The sequence below is a fragment of the Balaenoptera physalus genome (assembly GCF_965194825.1).
Source record: "Balaenoptera physalus genome assembly, chromosome: 14".
Lineage (NCBI taxonomy): Eukaryota > Metazoa > Chordata > Mammalia > Artiodactyla > Balaenopteridae > Balaenoptera > Balaenoptera physalus.
Window position 1 is genome coordinate 28,540,100 of NC_138893.1, and position 20,005 is coordinate 28,560,104.

General features: G+C 42.4%; 1 protein-coding gene and 1 long non-coding RNA gene across 2 annotated transcripts in view; both read left to right on the plus strand.

The window, feature by feature from the left end:
- Nucleotides 1-20,005, plus strand: part of ADAM12 (ADAM metallopeptidase domain 12) — a 383,219-nt gene that overhangs the window by 115,917 nt on the left and 247,297 nt on the right. The window contains exon 3 of the mRNA XM_082423180.1: nucleotides 1,333-1,406. Within this exon, the coding sequence (XP_082279306.1) occupies nucleotides 1,333-1,406 (74 nt within the window). The remainder of the gene's footprint in view (nucleotides 1-1,332; nucleotides 1,407-20,005) is intronic.
- LOC309642166 lies at nucleotides 5,551-6,748 on the plus strand. Its single transcript, XR_014253018.1, has 2 exons — nucleotides 5,551-5,941; nucleotides 6,434-6,748. It is a non-coding gene; the product is annotated as an uncharacterized lncRNA (long non-coding RNA).

Genomic DNA, 20,005 nt, shown 5'->3' on the forward strand with positions numbered 1-20,005 from the left:
TCATAGCGTAGCATAGCAGCATTATTTACAAAGCCAAGATATGGAAGCAACCTAAGTGTCCATCAATAGATGAATGGCGAAAGAAGATGTGAGATATGTATATATGTGTGTATATATATATATATATATGTATATATATACACATATATATACACACACGCACATATGTACGTGTGTGTGTGTGTGTGTGTGTGTGTACACACAATGGAATATTGCTCAGCCATAAAAAAGAATGAAAATTTTGTTATTTGCAGCAACAGGGATGGATTTGAAGGGCATAATGCCAAGTGAAATAAGTCAGACAGAGAAAGACAAATACTGTATGATATCACTTATATGTGGAATCTAAAAAATACAACAAAATAGTGAATATAACAAAAAAGAGAGCAGACTCACAGATACAGAGAACAAACTAGTGGTTACCAGTGGGGAGAGGGAGGTGGGGAGGCGCAACATAGGGGAAGAGGAATGAAGAGGTACAAACTATTAGGTATAAAATAAGCTATGAGGATATATTGTACAACATAGGGAACATAGCCAATATTTTATGATAACTACAAATGGAGTATAACCTTTAAAAATTGTGAATCACTATACTGCACGCCTGTAACTTATATAATATTGTACATCAACTATACTTCAATAAATATTTTTTTTAAAAGAGTTGGCATATTATCATCAGTGCAATGGGACATCAGTGCAGGCTTGTCATGACCAGGGGTAGGTGGATGAGGTTGAGTTTTTAAAAATATCCTCCCATTGCCATTGGGGGATGAATGGGAGGAAAGTACAGGTAGATGTGGAGGGACCGGGGTAGAAGGGTTTTGCAGCATCCCCGTGAGAGGTGACTGTGGCTTGATCTAGAGCAAGGTGGAGAGATGTCAGACCCGGACAACAGGAGCTGTGTTTTGGAGGGCGACTCAATAGGACCTCTTCATGGATCAGATGGAGTTGTTGAGGGAGAAGGACTTCAAATTTCTGACATGAGCAGTTGGGGAAATGAAAGTGCCTTCTCTAGTAACAGGGAAACCAAGGAAGGGGTCGATTATGGGAGATGGAAGTTGAGTCAAGAAGGATCCCAAGGGTACGTGGCCCGAGGAAAGGAGTGCAGAGGCCAGGAATGCGGGTGTGTCAGTACCATCTGGGAAGGTGATGCGTTTTCCAGACTCTCGTCCTGCTTGTTTTGATCTCCTCTACTCAGGATCTCAGAATGGTCCCGGGAAGAAAATGTATTTTTCTCTCCCTCCATTGACTATGCCTACAGAGCATATTCAAATACTGGCACATCGAAGGGAAATGATCTTCAACTGACTTCTCTTATTTATCTTTCAGAATCATCCAGGAGTGTTGAATTTTCGAATACAATTGGAAAGCAAAGAACTGATTGTAAATCTGGAAAGAAACAAGTAAGTCGAGTTAATTCCTGTTTATGACACAATAGGAGAAAGTTACAACATGGGGACTGGAGATTGCTGTGTAATTGATGTTGGCATTTAGAGACACAGAACTAAATGTGTGGATTCATAATCCAAATTTGGATGTGAGGCTGGAATTAACTTCAAAAAATGATCCAATGGAAAAATAAAGAATTTTATCGCTCTAAAAGAGAACTTTCTAGCTCAGCAGGTTTTTCTCATAGTTCTGATGTTTCTTTTTTTTCAGAGCCTGATGTTTCAAGGATAGAATTTAAGCATCCTCTGTTCTGTTCCAATAACAGTGTTCCATAATTAGTTGACTTTTGGCAGTTCCTGGGTTATATAAGGAGAAACAGCTTCAAATGGGTAGAAGCTCTTTTTTCCCTGGGAAATACCAAGAGTTTATTTTATCTTTCAGACCTTGTCTCCAGTGGTATGAAGTATTTATTTTATCTTTTTACTTAAAAATTTGGCCCTTTTTTTTGTGCAAAATTATATATATTTTCAGAAAATGGTATTATATTTTTTTTTCTGTAGCACATGGATGTTATTACATATTTTGTATGCCTTCCCAGGAGAAAACTGTGCCTGGTTCAAGGCACAAGTAAAAATAACTCATATTCTTGTCATCCTTTATACTGTGGCTCTCCCCATGGGTTCCTCAGATCTAAAGGACCCCTTACTATTCTATTTGATTAGTACCAGAAAAGAATCGAGCTCTCCTAATAAGCAATCTGTATTTAAAGATATAAGTTCCCAAGTCATGCTTGATTCAAAATTGGAGTTTCTGTCTTCCAGAATTACTGGTCCCTGTTTCTCACCCATCAGTGAAATGCTGATTTTTTGCTGAAATGACAGTGTAGATAAGACAGCTTCACTGAAATGAGTTCTGCCAGAGATATTGAGTCACAAAAATCTGACTCAGCATCTCTATGTAAACGAGTCAGATCACTTACTTATACTTACTTTGGTTTGAGGGTCCTGAGCAAATCAGATGAACGGGATCATGAATGGCCAAGTCTCACCTTCAGTATCTGACACCATGGCCAACAGCAATTATTAAAAAATAGGTACATTTTAAAATGCATATGAATATATATTAAATATATATTTTAAATGAGTATATGTAAAATAGCATGGCCTGCTTCTTGGGGGTCTGCAGCCTGCCTCTTTGCATTTCTTGCATGTTTCTCCCTTACCATTAGATGGATTAAAAGCTTTTATGAGCAGTAAATAATGTGTTTTTAGCTTTTCTGTGACTTGGTGATCTTAAACTAGAGGTTCAGGAATACATCTTGGATAATCAGGGGGCTGAACGGAAACTTGAATATTGCTTTTGATACGTCTCTCTTAGCAAAGTATATATTTTCATGCTCTTTTTTTTCATGTAAGAATATCATAGGACATTTACATTTTTATACACTGCTGTTTGTATGTGGTTTTGAAAATATCTCAGTGGACGAAACTTGGTATTCCTTGAAAGAGCAAAAGAAAATCAGGCTTCTGGTGGTGATGCATTTCCTAGATGGGGTTTTAGGATTGGCAGCTGGATTTGGGAAGTGTCTTTATTGCGACTGTTCTTACTGTTAGCCTGTTGGAGGAATGTGGTAAATGGCATGAGTGGGACTGATCCTGGACCTTTACGTGATATTAGGGCTGCAGGTAGAGGAACGGAAATTGACTTAATAAAAACCTTAAGTTATTTGTTTTCACTCTAAAAGGAATATGTGTCCAATGCAGAAAATTGAAAACTGTAGGGAAAAAAATCGAGTCCCCATCCCCCCAAAAAAGTACCCCTACCACCAAACACAACGTTGGTTGGCATTTCCCCATCCCCCCAAAAAAGTACCCCTACCACCAAACACAACGTTGGTTGGCATTCTGGTGAATGTTCATATAGATTTTTTTTTCCTTGTAGAAAAGGCTTTGCTTCTTTTGTCTTCCTAGTTAATATTGTAGTCTGTGTGTAATATGATATCCTACTTCTTCATTTAGCTTTATAATGACGTCCTTTTCTATATAGAAATTCATTTCTTCGAGCCCCTCTGGTTCTCTAAGTCTGTAAAGTGGGTTAATAGCCTTATTCATGGTTCCCTTTGAAAATGATTTACCTTCCATTAAGGCGGGTAGTATAGTGCATGCTGACTACTAGGCAGTGGCTAATTTGTATAAAAGATCATTTTAAAAGGTACCTTAATTTGCTCATTTCCAATTCTGGGCCTTTCACAAAATAATCTCAAAATTAGAAGAGTTGTAAACTTAAAACTATCTCTTCTTGGTTTATTTCTTTTCTCAACTTCACTGGCAAAGCATGTTTTAGAAAAGTATATGGAGACGGTTTAATGTGTTCCTATAACATTTTATAGCTTTATTTTAATTATCCTACTTATACTCATTGTGGAAATTTCATTCTGTTAAAAATGACATTTTCAAAATCAGAGCATGGTAATATGACTATTTTAATAATCCATTTCCAATCCATCTCCCCCAATTACTTCAGTATAATAAATTTTTGAAGATGGTGACATGTCTGTTCCATAAGCACTTCACTTTTGAAATGATGAATACCAAAAAATTCTACAACTTTATAGGTAGAATGAAATGCTTGTATGCTACTGGTTGTTTTTTTTTTGTTTTGTTTTGTTTTTTTAATAAATTTATTTATTTATTTATTTTTGGCTGTGTTGGGTTCTTCGTTTCTGTGCGAGGGCTTTCTCCAATTGCGGCAAGCAGGGGCCACTCTTCATCGCGGTGCGCGGGCCTCTCACTGTCATGGCCTCTCCCATTGCGGAGCACAGGCTCCAGACGTGCAGGCTCAGTAGTTGTGGCTCACGGGCTTAGTTGCTCCGCGGCATGTGGGATCTTCCCAGACTAGGGCTCGAACCCGTGTCCCCTGCATTGGCAGGCAGATTCTCAACCACTGCGCCACCAGGGAAGCCCGCTACTGGTTGTTTGTCAGGCACAAAAGGTAATCAACCCATCCAAAATTAAAAATTAAAATAGAATTTTTAATTTGCATAGCCTTTGGCCCAGTAGATCCAATTGGAGAATTTATCCAAATGAAGCTATAAGAACCCAAAAATAAATGTACGAGGAAGCAGGATAAATGTAAATATTTAACAACCAACAGAACAGAGAGCCCGACCAGGTAACCTGGTCGGTACCCTGCTTCAGAGCCTATGGGGGGAGTCAGCCCTGTGTTCAAGGATGTTCATTGCAGAAAGTTTTACCTAAGATACGTCAATAGGAGATCGATTAAATAAGTTACGACTCAGCTATGAAGTAATACTACACAGTAGTACATCTAAAGATGATGATGGAGATTTTTATTATTGTAAATAGCATTGATAATATGACCAGTGTGAACGGCACGTTGGATAGTAGTTTACATGGCATTCAGTTTTTATCTTAAAATTATACTCATGTACATGTATGCTAGAAAGATTTGGACAACATTTACTTTCTTTATTAATGTTTTATAACAAGAAAATATTACTGTTAAGATTAGGAAAACTTTTTATCTTGAAGGAAAAAAAGCTGCTCTAAAAACTTGCAAATGCTTGTAATGAAGAATGTTGAAGTATTTACTCTTCATAAAAAAGAAATGAGAACCTTGAAGAGAGAGGATATATGTATATGTATAACTGACTTACTTTGCTGTACGCCTGAAACTAACACAAGATTGTATAGCAACTATACTCCAATAAAAAATTTTTTTTAAAAAATGGTGGATGTTAGAAAGGCCCCCAGCAACTTTCCAAGGGCTAAAAAGCTCTACCCATGGACTATATCCAGAAATCTATTTTAATTAAAAACCTGCTTTAAAATCATAACCAGGGCTTCCCTCGTGGCGCAGTGGTTGAGAATCTGCCTGCTAATGCAGGGGACATGGGTTCGAGCCCTGGTCTGGGAAGATCCCACATGCCGCGGAGCAACTAGGCCCGTGAGCCACAACTACTGAGCCTGCGCGTCTGGAGCCTGTGCTCCGCAACAAGAGAGGCCGCGATAATGAGAGGCCCACGCACTGCGATGAAGAGTGGCCCCCGCTTGCCACAACTAGAGAAAGCCCTCACACAGAAACGAAGACCCAACACAGCCATAAATAAATAAATAAATAAAATTTAAAAAAAAAATCATAACCAATATAAAGGTGTGTTCAGTGCTTTCAAGCATAAAAATCATCATATAAAGCAAATGCAAAAGAGAGTCACCTAAGTAACCCCACTCCAAAACTCTTCGTGTGTGAACCAATTCTTCATGAAATAGGGCTGGATTTGTATTACGTGGCTGTTTCAGGGAATCTATTTGATTTGCCTTCTAGCATCTCTAATTTGTGCAGAGATCAGATGCTGTTCACTTAAAATCTGTTTGTAGAGCCATAATTGAATGTTTAAAGAAACTCAAAGCTTCCCTGGAGGAGCATTTTTCACCATGCTGCTGTCTGCCTGTGGAACTGCGGGGACCAGCTTTACAAGTTCCGCAGCTCTCCTGCATCCCCATGGGCACCCAGGCCATTCCTTAAACAGGTGCTCTGTGCAACTGCATCTTTGATCAAAATGCTTTATTGGACAGGCTGGCCAGCTTAGACATCCGTTTTTCCAGTTTAGAATAATTAAAACTGATGGCGGTAGATCATTCCCACCGAGCTCTCTGTTTTCAAGCACTGTCCATCACTGGTTGAAGGCAATTGCCGGGGGAAGTCCACGGCCCACTTGATTTATAGTTGGGGCGTCTCTGAGCTAGAAGAACTTTTGCATTGACTTTTCTTCTGTCTGGAATAATTCCAGACATCTCTTAAGGGGCCACTCTAATTAATATTCACTCTAGAACAGTTGCAGAAAGGAGCATTTTAAATTTGTCAAACGTGGGCATAAATATTTGAGAAGGCATTTGTTGGACGGTATCTCAGAATGTCATGATGTAGGGTAGAGAAATGCAGCCGGTGCAGAGGTAGGACTGGGTAGATTAGCAGTTGGCTGAATAGCTACCTGGAGGATATTTATTAATCCGTTGTTCAGGTTGAACCAAATCGTGTTGGACAGCGGGACCGAGATTGCTGTCAGTGGCTGCAGGACAGTGTACGAGACCTCATCCTGGCCCACCATTCTGTCAGCCCATCGCTATGAAGACATAAAAGTTGTACTGATCACATTTCTCGGCAACGCAGAGCTGGCGGGGAATAACGGTGCTCTGCATGGCAGAATCTGGATTATGGAGATTTCAGCAGTTTGGATCAATGGGCCAAAACTAACAAGATGAGATTTAATGGGGATAAATGTAAAGTCCTATTCTTGGGTTAACAAAAAAATAAACATTGTAAGTGCAGAAGGAAATTGACTAGCAGTTCTTGCGAACGAGACGTGAAAATTCAATGTGAGCCCCTGAGGCCACGCGGCTGCTGAAAGATGGCTGCTGTCTGGGTGTGCGCAGGTCCCTGAGGTGCGTCCCGGGCTGGAGAGGCCACCGTTCTGCTGTGCATGACCCTGGTCAGGCCACACGCAGAACCCTGACCCCTGCGCCGTTTCAAGCGCGATGTTTGAAAGCTGCCTGCCGCCGTGCTCGCCTCCACTATTGGACTTCCGTCACCTCTCCCACCAGCTAGAGGTGTCCTCAAGGTCAGGGGGCAGGGTCTTTACTTCCCCCTCCATCCCCTTCCTTGTGGCCTGGCCTGTGGTGGGCACTCTCTGAGCACTTAGCAAAGAGTGAAGGATGGGACGTGGAAGGCCTGGATCAGGCCAGGAGTGAGTCAGCAGGAGGTTAAAGGTCTGTCCTGGGTGGTGAGAGAAACTACCTATTCAAGGAGAAAGCTTCTGGAAAGAATGCTGGGGCGGGAGTCAGGAAGCCAGGTTCAGAAACCCAGCTTTGCTTCCAGCAACAAGGTGCTTATATTTTCTCTGTTTGCTCATCTGCAAAATGGAATAAAAGCCTGTGTACGGTCAGTGCCAAGAGGTTAGAGCTCATGTTCTTTCTGATGATCAGGTTTGAATGATTCAGTGACATATTCTTGTGGGCCCAGTGATATTAGTTACTTCACCCAATTGTATCCTTGGCTTCACTGTAACTGTGTCCTGTTTTAAATGTCCTAAATTAATAGAGATCGGGTTATGACTAATCTATACCCATAAGGCTTGACGCTGGCCGAACATCTCACTTCTGACAAGAGCTGGAAAGGATTCGTGTGCTAATCCTTGGGGTTCCTGTTGTGGTCACGGTCTTAATTTCACAATCTTGACATCCTCAGGAATTAGAATTTTAAAATCTTTGTTTGCGTGCAGAGTGCTATTTCTTTCCACGTCTACTCTTGCAGAAGAAGCCTCACCTGCCTGTCAGAGCCTCCAGCTTTAATTTGCCTGGTGGTTCTAATTATTGACTAAACTATTGAAGGCAAAACTGTATTATAGAAACTTTACTATGTCATCTTATGTTTTTATCTCTCAACTTCCCTTCCGCCATTCACAAATCTTATCAGTCTTTATTAATTCAAATGATTCCTAATGTTAATCAACAATAAATCAATGAGACCATTTCTCTTTTTACTTAGTCACTTATCCACAAACATTTTTTTTTAATTTATTTTATTCAAGTATAGTTGATTTACAGTGTGGTGTTAATCTCTATTGTACAGCAAAGTCATTCAGTTATACATATATATACATTCTTTTTCATATTCTTTTCCATTATGGTTTATCACAGGATATTGAATATAGTTCCCTGTGCTATACAGTAGGGCCTTGTTGTTTATCCATTCTCTATATAATAGTTTGCATCTGCTAAACTCAAACTCCCAATAAATCCCTCCCTCAACCTCCTCCCCCTTGGCAACCACAAGTTTGTTCTCTATGTCTGTGAATCTGTTTCGGTTTCATAGATAAGTTCATTTGTGTCATATTTTAGATTCCACATATAAGTGATATCATATGGTATTTGTTGTTCTCTTTCTGACTTACTTCACTTATATGATAATCTCTAGTTGCATCCATGTTGCTGCAAATGGCATTATTTCATTCTTTTTTATGGCTGAGTAGTATCCCATTGTATATATGTAGCACATCGTCTTTATCCATTCATCTGTTGATAGACATTTAGATTGTTTCCATGTCCTGACTATTGTAAATAGTGCTGCTATGAACATAGGGGTGCATGTATCTTTTTGAATTATCGTTTTGTCCGGATATATGCCCAGGAGTGGGATTGCAGGATCATATGACAGCTCTATTTTTAGCACAAACATTTATTTCATACCAGCCACTACAGTTGGCACTGGTGATAGAGTCATCAACAAGGTAAAGTCCTTGTCCTCTTGGAGGTCAGTCAAGGAGCCCAACGCTAAACAGGTCATCACAGGACAATACTGAATGACAGTGGTGCTGAGAGCTAAAAAGACAAGCAGGTGGCCCAGCCTGGTTCAGGAAGGAACCATGCAATGAAGCAGCGTTTAAGCTTTACATGAAGAGGGGTGAGCCAGGTAAAGGAGGGCAGAGCGTAGAGGGTTCTAGAGAGAAGGATGTGCATACGGAAAGTTCCCCAAAGCAGGGGAAGGAGCGTTGAAGTGTTTCAGAAATGAAGGTCCGTGTGCTGGTGAGCAAGAGGGAGATGGGGAGAGAAGAGTGGAGACCAGTCCATGTGGGATCCTGGGCTCCATGATGAGACCTTGTATTTTCTCCTAAGAACCATGGTGCCTCATGGAAGCAAGGCCTGTAAGCAGGGCACTGACACTCATAGAAGGGAATAGTTGAGAATGTTCTGGACAGAAATTGATGGGCAGTCGAATGTATGGTGTAATATGGAAAGGAAGGTGTCAGGGTTGATTCTTATACGTGAAATGCTGGAAGAACTGTGATGCTCTTTGACAGAAGCGAGTACCCTAGGAAAGGACCAAGAACTTGCCAGTTGAGCAGGGGTCAGGGACACAAAGATACAGATCGTGGTGGTCATGGTCCTCCGAGTCTTGGGCGAAGGTGGACATTCGGGCCTCACAGAATCCACTCTGGAGGTGACCTGTGGAGTCTTCTCACGTGGACCTGGACATGGCATTTCTTTGGGATCCATGGATGTTTGCGGCAGTGGCTGGGGCTCTGAGCTGGAGAGCACGAGCCTGCGGTGGGTGGAACATCACGAGACATTGGCCGTGGCCTTGCGAGTATGTGAATAGCCATCACAGCCTCAGGCAGCATCAGTGCTTCCTGCATCTTCCAGGCGGGAGCCAGGTGGGGCGAGCCTGTGGCCTCTGGGCTCACTCCCAAGCCCAGTTCTGTGTCCTTCTTATGGTCTGTCTCCGTGCAGTGGGTCTGCCCCTCCACCAGGACCACGCACAGACTCTTACTGTCCTTCAAATCTGGGGCAGTTGAGGGGACCACCAGCATCACGACCACCTGGGGAGCTTATTCCAAAGACAGATGCCTGGCTCCGCTTCTCTCTATTGAACCAGAATCCCCAGTGATAGGGCCTGTATTCTGTATTCCTCAAGGAGGTATATTCATACTTTAATTAGAGAGCCATTGGCTTCACGAAGCTATTTAAATTAATCTTAAAAGATTAAAACTTTAGTTCCTTGGTCACACTAGCCATGGTTCAAGTGCTCTGTAATCACATTTGGCTCTAGGAACGTTTCCATCATGGCAAGAGGGGCTGTTGGGCATTGCTGGGATTGGCAGGAAACACCAGCTGGCCAGCTCCTTCCACTTTGGGGTCTTGGCTGACGCGTGCCCAGTGGGAATGTTCTTTCCTGCAGGGAGTCACACACTTCTTCAGGTTGCCTAATTCCTGCAGCTTAATAAGCTTCATCCCTCACTGGGCAGTACCAGAGGGGTCACCTCTACACTTTGATGAAGGCAGGAAAAGATGGGAGAAAATTCTCTAAGCATGACTGTAGACTCATGGAATTGACGCCAGCTACATGGACATCAGCAATCTTGTAACTAGACTAAACTTCCAATTTCAGTTACAATCTCTCAGCCTGAACATTTAAGATCTTTCTAATTGGACTAAATTTTGTTTCCTGGATAAGAACTAAATTCCCTTGAGCTTCCCTCCTCATGTCAGTCTTTGAAGTGATACAGACACTGGAAAAGGTCAGAACACCATTTTTAGAGTTTTTGTTCTTCAACCTGACTTAACTTTAAAGAGCCTAAATCAGTTAAGATCAACCTTTTCAAAACGGTGCCCCTCTGGGTACCAATTTGAGAGCGTGGCAGCGTTGAGCACTTTCTGTGAAGTTAGAAGGACTTGAAAAGGGCATTTGATGTGGAAGTGGGTCTCCACGTTTAATTACGTCACTTGTCGTCTTTCACTTCTTGTGCTGTGGGTGTATGATTTTCTGATGAAAACCCTGCTGTGTCCTCGGGGTTCCTCTCCAGAACTGCATCCCAAATGGATAATAATGGCTGTCCTGACCATTTCCAGATGGTCTCTGGCGGCCTAGGGGAGAGCTGATGCTGGCTTTGTGGTTGTCATTTCACCGTCCCCTTCCCTGCCGGGTGGCCAGGGGTGGTTGTGTGCAGGTGCTGTGCAGGCTGGTGTATTTATGGCGAGTCTCTTGCCTTTTTCTAGTTGTCATGTCTTCAACAGAAAGACCACGATGCTTCTGTTTGTGTGACATAATGACTCTTCATCGATCACATGAGACAGTAAATAAAACTAACCCTGCAGAGAGCTTGAAACACTTTGGTTTGGTTTGGTTACTACATCTAAGTCTTTTTTTAATATATAGGCTCCTGGTTCCTTTTTTTTTAATTCTTGCAATTGAAATCTTGTAATCCTTGTGAGTGAAACCAGATTGCTTGCCCAGTAGAATTTTCCACATTCTTGATTTTGCTGATTTCATCCCCATGGTGTCATCTCGCCCATTCCTTTGTCCCCTGTGTTTTCTGTTAACCAGTAGTTAGAGCTACAGCCTTGAGCAGATTCAGGTTCTGGTTTTTTGGCAGGACTACATCGTGAGGGATGTTCTATCCTTTTCTTGCATCACATCAAGGGTTCTGTGACCTCTGCTTGTCTCTTTTTTGCAATGCTGGATGGACCTCTGGGTTCAGGGATCATTCTAATGCTTCCATTATAAAGCTCCGCACCAACCTCTAGCTGCCAGAGTCAGCGGCCAGTAACAATGAATGCCTAGATCAGTTCTCTCTTTCGGTCTAGCAAAGGGGGTGATGTTCTTATTCTATGGTTCCTTCATTTGTTAGCTGGAATGCTTCTAGAGAAGAACTTTTCCCCATCAACTCTTGGTTTACCCCGAGGTCCGAGGTAAAAGGCAGGATGCTCTTTAGGCAACACCGCTAATCATTGCTCTGCCTTTGCCTGTTGGTAGTCAACTGTATTCCCCAAACTTAGCACCTCACTCTTGGGAGTTCATTCCACAGCCCCTTGTTGAGCACCCACATTTGTGACAGACGCCATGAGGGTGCAGAAGTGTGCCTGAGCCCATCCCTGAGCGGCTGCTGGAGTGCAGGTTTCAGCCTAACTCTGAAACCACTCCATTGAGACTCTGATTTTCTTGTCTTTTTAAAATCAAATACATCTGGGCTTCCCTGGTGGCGCAGTTGTTGGGAGTCCGCCTGCCAGTGCAGGGGACGCGGGTTCAAGCCCTGGTCCGGGAGGATCTCACATGCCCTAGAGCAGCTGAGCCCGTGAGCCACAGCTGCTGAGCCTGCGCTCTACAGCCCATGAGCCACAGCTGCTGAAGCCCGCGCACCTGGAGCCCGTGCTCCACGGCAAGAGAGGCCACCGCAGTGAGGGGCCCGCGCACCGCAGGGAAGGGTGGCCCCCACTCGCCGTGACTGGAGAGGGGCCACGCGCAGCAACGAGGACCCAATGCAGCCAAAAATAAATAAATAAATATTTAAAAAATCAAATGCATCCCAGCATCCTGTGTGGAAGCAGATGCTCAGGGGGTAGAATAGGAAAGCAGAATCTGGCCCCAGCACCACTGGCATGAACACCAGAGGTCTGAATTGGAGTCCAGACATTGCCTGTCCCTTCAAGGGCTGTTTCCATGGCAACAACAACGGCAAATTAAAGCATCTGTTTCATTGGCAAGCAGATTTAGTCACACTGAAGGAAAACGGCAGTAAATTCCTCAAAGATCCGTGGCCTGAAAAGATGCAGAGGCTAGCCACATGTGGTCAGGTACACCTGAGAAAAATAGAAAGAGGACCTCTATCTAAAAATGTTAGGAAACAGTCACTTCTTTCCTCTCAATGTGCTGGTGGATTTCATTGTGGGATAAAGTGGATTTAACATAAGTGGAGAACAAGAGTTTCTTTATTTTTTTATGATTTTCTTCCTTATGAAAAACATGTGGCAGATAGAAGATGATATAAAGCCAGCCTCCACAGCAGGGAAATTATTTGGGGAGATGATTCATTTAAGCACAGAGTTGTTTTCACAGCCCTTCTAAGGCTACCTCTTCGGTCTCAACTGGCCTAGAGGATTTTATTGGTCAGTTTCTTGGTTTTCTTTGCAAAATCTGACAGGCTCCAGTGGAGGTTCCCTCTGTGCTGTGTTGGCGGCCAAGCAGCACCCGTATGACAAATCTCGATGCCACAGAAGCTCCCTTGGGAGCTCTGGGATATGTTTTTGTTTGTTTGTTTGTTTGTCTTTTAGTTTAAATTTTGCTCCTTTTATTTTTACATCATGCAGAAAATTGTTTACTCCATGCATAGAGTTTGACTACTAAAGGTCTGTATTTTGGACAAAGAATTATTGCTCCAGATTGAAACGGTTGCCTACTGAATGCTATTTCTTTCTTCTTCTTTTTTTTTTTTTAACATCTTTGAGTATAATTGCTTTACAATGGTGTGTCAGTTTCTGCTTTACAACAAAGTGAATCAGTTATACATATACATATGTCCCCATATCTCTTCCCTCTTGCATCTCCCTCCCTCTCACCCTCCCTATCCCACCCCTCTAGGTGGTCACAAAACACCGAGCAGATCTCTCTGCGCTATGCGGCTGCTTCCCACTAGCTATCTATTTTACGTTTGGTAGTGTATATATGTCCATGCCACTCTCTCACTTTGTCCCAGCTTACCCTTCCCCCTCCCCGAATCCTCAAGTCCATTCTCTAGTAGGTCTGCATCTTTATTCCCGTCTTGCCCCTAGGTTCTTCTGACCTTTTTTTTTTTTTTTAGATTCCATATATATGTGTTAGCATACAGTATTTGTTTTTCTCTTTCTGACTACTTTTGGTTGGAGCATTTAATCCATTTACATTTAAGGTAATTATCCATATGTATGTTCCTATTACCATTTTCTTATTTGTTTTGGGTTTATTATTGTAGGTCTTTCCTTCTCTTGTGTTTCCTGCCTAGAGAAGTTCCTTTAGCATTTGTTGTAAAGCTGGTTTGGTGGTGCTGAATTCTCCTAGCTTTTGCTTGTCTGTAATGCTTTTAATTTCTCTGTCAAATCTGAATGAGATCCTTGCTGGGTAGAGTAATCTTGGTTGTAGGTTTTTCTCTTTCATCACTTTAAATATATCGTGCCACTCCCTTCTGGCTTGCAGCATTTCTGCTGAAAGATCAGCTGTTAACCTTATGGGGATTACCTTGTGTGTTATTTGTTGTTTTTCCCTTGCTGCTTTTAATATTTTTTCTTTGTATTTAATTTTTGATAGTTTGATTAATATGTGTCTTGGTGTGTTTCTCCTTGGATCTATCCAGTATGGGTCTCTCTGTGCTTCCTGGACTTGATTAACTATTTCCTTTCCCAGATTAGGGAAGTTTTTAACTATAATCTCTTCAAATATTTTCTCAGTCCCTTTTTTTTTCTCTTCTTCTGGGACCACTATAATTCGAATGTTGGTGCATTTAATGTTTTCCCAGAGGTCTGTGAGACTGTCTTCAATTCTTTTCGTTCTTTTGTCTTTATTCTGCTCTGCGGTAGTTATTTCCACTATTTTATCTTCCAGGTCACTTATCCATTCTTCTGCCTCAGTTATTCTGCTATTGATTCCTTCTAGAGAATTTTTACATTCATTTATTGTGTTGTTCATCTCTGTTTGTTTGCTCTTTAGTTCTTCTAGGTCCTTGTTAAACGTTTCTTGTATTTTCTCCATTCTATTTCCACGATTTTGGATCACCTTTACTATCATTATTCTGAATTCTTTTTCAGGTAGACTGCCTATTTCCTCTTCATTTGTTAGGTCTGGTGGGTGTTTGCCTTGCTCCTTCATCTGCTGTGTGTTTCTCTGTCTTCTCATTTTGGTTAACTTACTGTGTTTGGGGTCTCCTTTTCACAGGCTGCAGGTTCGTAGTTTCCATCGTTTTTGGTATCTGTCCCCAGTGGCTAAGGTTGTTTCAGTGGGTTGTGTAGGCTTCCTGGTGGAGGGGACTAGTGCCTGTGTTCTAGTGGATGAGGCTGGATCTTGGCTTTCTGGTGGGCAGGTCCATGTCTGGTGGTGTGTTTTGGGGTGTCTGTGGCCTTATGATTTTAGGCAGCCTCTGTTCTAATGGATGGGGTTGTATTCCTGTCTTGTTAGTTGTTTGGCATAGGGTGTCCTGTACTGTAGCTTGCTGGTTGTTGAGTGGAGCTGGGTCTTGGCGTTGAGATGGAGATCTCTGGGAGATTTTCACCGTTTGATATTACATGGAGCTGGGAGGTCTCTCGTGGACCAGTGTCCTGAAGTTGGCTCTCCCACCTCAGAGGCACAGCCCTGACGCCTGGCTGGAGCACCAAGAGCCTGTCCTCCACTCGCCTCAGAATAAAAGGGAGAAATAAAAGAAAGAAAGAAAGAAAGAAGAAGATAAAATAAAATGAAATAAAATAAAGTAAAATAAAATAAAGTTATTAAAATAAATAATAAAAAATAATTATTAAGAAAAAAAATTTTTAAGTAATAAAAAAATAAATAAAATGACCGACAGAACCCTAGGACAAATGGTAAAAGCAAAACTATAAAGACAAAATCACACACAGAAGCATACACATACACACTCACAAAAAGAGAAAAAGGGAAAATATATATATATATCATTGCTCCCAAAGTCCATCTCCTCAATTTGGGATGATTTGTTGTCTATTCAGGTGTTCCACAGATGCAGGTACATCAAGTTGACTGTGGAGATTTAATCCGCTGCTCCTGAGGCTGCTGGGAGAGATCTCCCTTTCTCTTCTTCGCACAGCTCCCGGGGTTCAGCTTTGGATTTGGACCCGTCTCTGCGTGTAGGTCGCCCGAGGGCGTCTGTTCCCTGCCCAGACAGGACGGGGTTAAAGGAGCAGCTGCTTCGGGGGCTCTGGCTCACTCAGGCGGGGGGAGGGAGGGGTACGGAGGAGGCGGGGCGAGCCTGCGGCGTCAGAGGCGTCGTGACGTTGCAGCAGCCCGAGGCGCGCCGTGCGTTCTCCCGGGGAAGTTGTCCCTGGATCACGGGAGCCTGGCCGTGGCGGGCTGCACCGGCTCCCGGGAGGGGCGGTGTGGAGAGTGACCTGGGCTTGCACACAGGCTTCTTGGTGGCGGCAGCAGCAGCCCCAGCGTCTCACGCCCGTCTCTGGGGTCCGCGCTGATCGCCGCGGCTCGCGCCCGGCTCTGGAGCTCGTTTAGGCGGCGCTCTGAATCCCCTCTCCTCGGCACCAGGAAACAAAGAGGCAAGAAAAAGTCTCTCATCTCTTCGGCAGCTGCAGACCTTTTCCCTGACTCCCTCCCGGCTAGCCGTGGCGCACTAACCCCTTCAGGCTGTGTTCATGCAGCCAACCCCAGTCCTCTCCCTGGGATCTGACCTCCGAAGCCCGAGCCTCAGCTCCCAGCCCCGCCCGCCCCGGCGGGCGAGCAGACAAGCCTCTCGGGCTGGTGAGCGCTGCTCGGCGCCGAGCCTGTGTGCAGGAATCTCTCCGCTTTGCCCTCCGCACCCCTGTGGCTGCGCTCTCCTCCGTGGCTCCGAAGCTTCCCCCCTCTGCCACCCGCAGTCTCCGCCAGGGAAGGGGCTCCTAGTGTGTGGAAACCTTTCCTCCTTCACGGCTCCCTCCCACTGGTGCAGGTGCCGTCCCTATTCTTTTGTCTCTGCTTTTTCTTTTTTCTTTTGCCCTACCCAAGTATGGGGGGAGTTTCTTGCCTTTTGGGAAGTCTGAGGTCTTCTGCCAGTGTTCAGTAGGTGTTCTGTAGGAGCAGTTCCACATGTAGATGTATTTCTAATGTATCTGTGGGGAGGAAGGTGATCTCTGTGTCTTACTCTTCCACCATCTTGAAGCTCCTCTGGGATACAGTTTTTATGTGCAGTTTTCAAAAAAGAAAGAATTATTAATATTTTTAGTAAAGTCCTGATGCTACTGTACATTAATATTGACAAAATATATAGAATGTTAGGAGGTTGGTTAAATGAAAAAAATATATAATAACCTTAAAATTTAAAAGCACTATTCCTACAATTTGGGGCTTCCCTGGTGGCGCAGTGGTTAAGAATCCACCTGCCAATGCAGGGGACACGGGTTTGAGCCCTGGTTTGGGAAGATCCCACGTGCTGCAGAGCAACTAAGCCTGTGCTCCACAACTACTGAGCCTGCGATCTAGAGCCCGCAAGCCACAGCTACTGAAAGCCGCAACTACTAAGCCAGCATGCCATAACTACTGAAGCCCGCGCGCCTAGAGCCCATGCTCCGCAACAAGAGAAGCCACGGCAGTGAGAAGCCCACGCACTGCAACAAAGACCCAATGCAGCCAAAAATAAATTAAAACAAATAAAAATTTTTAAAAGTACTGTTCCTACAATTTAATAACTGTGTTTAAATACATTTAAATTATGAATCAAATAAATTATCTTACCAAATAGAGTGATGCTTATGAGTTGATTACATTATTCCTTGTATTCTAAAGACACTTCTCCATCTAAAAGCCTGTATTTTTACATTGGACCGTAGATTACCTATGTAGACATTACACAGATCTCTTTTTGTTTAGAAAATTATTTATTCAAAACAGACACTTTTTCCAAAGTAATTTTTGCAAATTAGAAGCTAAGTATAATCCTTGATATAGATGGCAGTATATTATTAATTAGTTAATTAATTAATTGGTTTATGCCCTATCATATTCTGGAGAAGAATCAAGTTTCCTAAAAAGAGACATAAATTAATTAATTGACTTTCTCCAGATGTATAGAATATCCCCTCCCCTGACAAACTAATGCTTTTGCATTTTATTCTGTTTTCAGAGCAGTGATTCTAGTTCATATTGATAGAAATTATGAAGTTGACCATATGGGGAAGAATGATGTATGCCTGTCATTGCTTTACTTATTAGTTTTTCAAGCAAAAAATTTAGTCTCCTCCTTCAGTGGAGAAGGAAACATGGTTCACTCTGTAAGGTTTGTAAGTTTAGGCAAGTTAATCAACCTCTCTGTTCCTTACTTCTCTCCTCTGTAATCTGAAGATAATGATGCCTTATCAGCTTGGGGACTGGATCGGATGGTTTTCAAAGGGCACATTTTCACTGTAAGGTCTATGGCCTCAGTAATTTCCTGAATTAGCATATGTACTTGCTTCACTCAGAGGAATTCTTGAACTGATCATACTGGGAGAAATTGTACTTCTAATACTAGATGAGGAGTCATGTAGAGCATGTTGTATTTGAGCATCGAGATCAATTGAACAATTCCTACGAGAGCCAAGGTTTCCTATTTAGTGGTATTTTACTGAGCCAGGAAACCTTTAGTCAGTAACTCCTTCCACGTGGCACTGAGCTCTTTTCCCTTGAGACCTGAGAATTCCAGCGTGCATCTCCGCACCCAGAACAGCCCGTCTGTTGGGAGTTTTAAACATGAGATTACATATCAGAGGGAAATGTGTGAACTCAGGGGAAACTCAAGGCCAACACGATGAGGCAGGGATGGAAGACCCAGGGATGGAGACCTGGCGGGAAGTACCCAATGGAGGAGGCGACCCCGTGGCCTCGGGTGTAGACGGCACTTGATGGAAGTCAGACAACCTTCATCACCTACTGGTACATGATCGCAACCTTAGTCTCCTTGAAGAATTTGAAAATTATTTTAAAAACAAATATGGTGATAGAAGAAAGACACCAAGGTGCCTCCAGGATGCTAGTCATGTTCTGTTTCTTAAACGCAGTGATGGGTACCTGAGTGCTTATTTTAGTGTTCGTTCTTCACACTCTTTTATATAGTGTTAAAAATTAAACACTATTTTTTGTGACCTACCCACATTTTTGTCCACAAAGAGCTATCGTACTGCTCCTTTTGAACAAGTTTGTTTTCTCCTTCCCTTCTGACTTCCTTGGTTAGAAATCCTAATTGATTTGCAGAGGGCACTGTCATTGGAATGAGCTTAAGGAGAAGGATCACTGTTGCCAAGGACGAGAACTGACTAAAATTTTGATGAATTAACATCTTTTTTTTTTCCTTTAATCATTAGCATGGGATTCTTGTAAGTGGAACTAGTAAAAGCAAACACAAATATTATGTAAAGAGTGGGATTTCTGAGAATGTAATTAAATTTCTATACTGACATAACGTACATAAATACACTTATATATCCTCACACACATCCTATGTAATATAATATTACATAATATCAGTCATTTTGGAATGCAACGGTTCATTTTATCAGGTTGAACCAGTGACCAGTGTGCTGTGTTTAGAAAAATCTATTCGTTCAGGCTATATTTTCAGTGACTTTTCAAAAAAATTCTACATCAGTGTAAATGTGACTTATGCACTGAAAATAATCTGTATATTTTGATTTAGAAACAGAAATTAGGGCTCCTGAGAAGGTAAAATTTGAACGTTGTTTCCTTCCGACATTTATGTGTTGAGTATTACAAGATGTTATCAGTCCTTTTTTATTAGTAGAGAAAAAGACTTTTGATCTGGGATGTGTTCTGCCATTTCTATTTTTCACATTTTGATGTTAACATACTTGATGCTGTCCATAACACACGCACTGTTTATTCATTTATGTTTGTTCATTCGTTCATCCGTTCAACAAACCATGTTCCAGACATTGTGTTGGGGCTGGGCTACAAAGCAGACTAACACAGGGTTCCTGTCCTTCTCAATCTTTGATGCACCTGCATTTTATAGACCAGCAAAGGATGGACTGGTCTGAACTGACTTAAAACAAATACTCACTATGTGGGTATTGATAAATTAAGATTTCTGATTAATGTAATAGGGAAATTAGATAAACATTATACTGCTCTTACACTTCCAATCTTTGTCACGCCTTCTTCTCCAAACAACTGAGTAACGTTCGCCTTTTTCTACGTATAATCATAGTTGCTTTAAATTTACCAATACGTATAGTATGTGTGTATGTATGTGTATATATATTGTGGGTAGGTATGTGTATATATATTGTGTATATATATCTACATAAATATATAACTGAATATATAAGACGTACAACACAGTTCTATATTTTCTGGTATGATGTATGGGTGGTCTCTCATGGTGCCTTCAGGGTGTCATGACAGAGGCAGACGTCGTTACCGTGGCACTGCCAAAGCGAACCCCATCCATCTTAAGACTGATGATCTCTGGTTTTGAATGACAGCTCTTCTCTTTGGTACTGTGGCCATAATCCCCCATTGTCTGTCAGTTTTTCGTGTCGCCTCCTTTACAGCCTGACAAGCTATCAGAACAATGAACTGG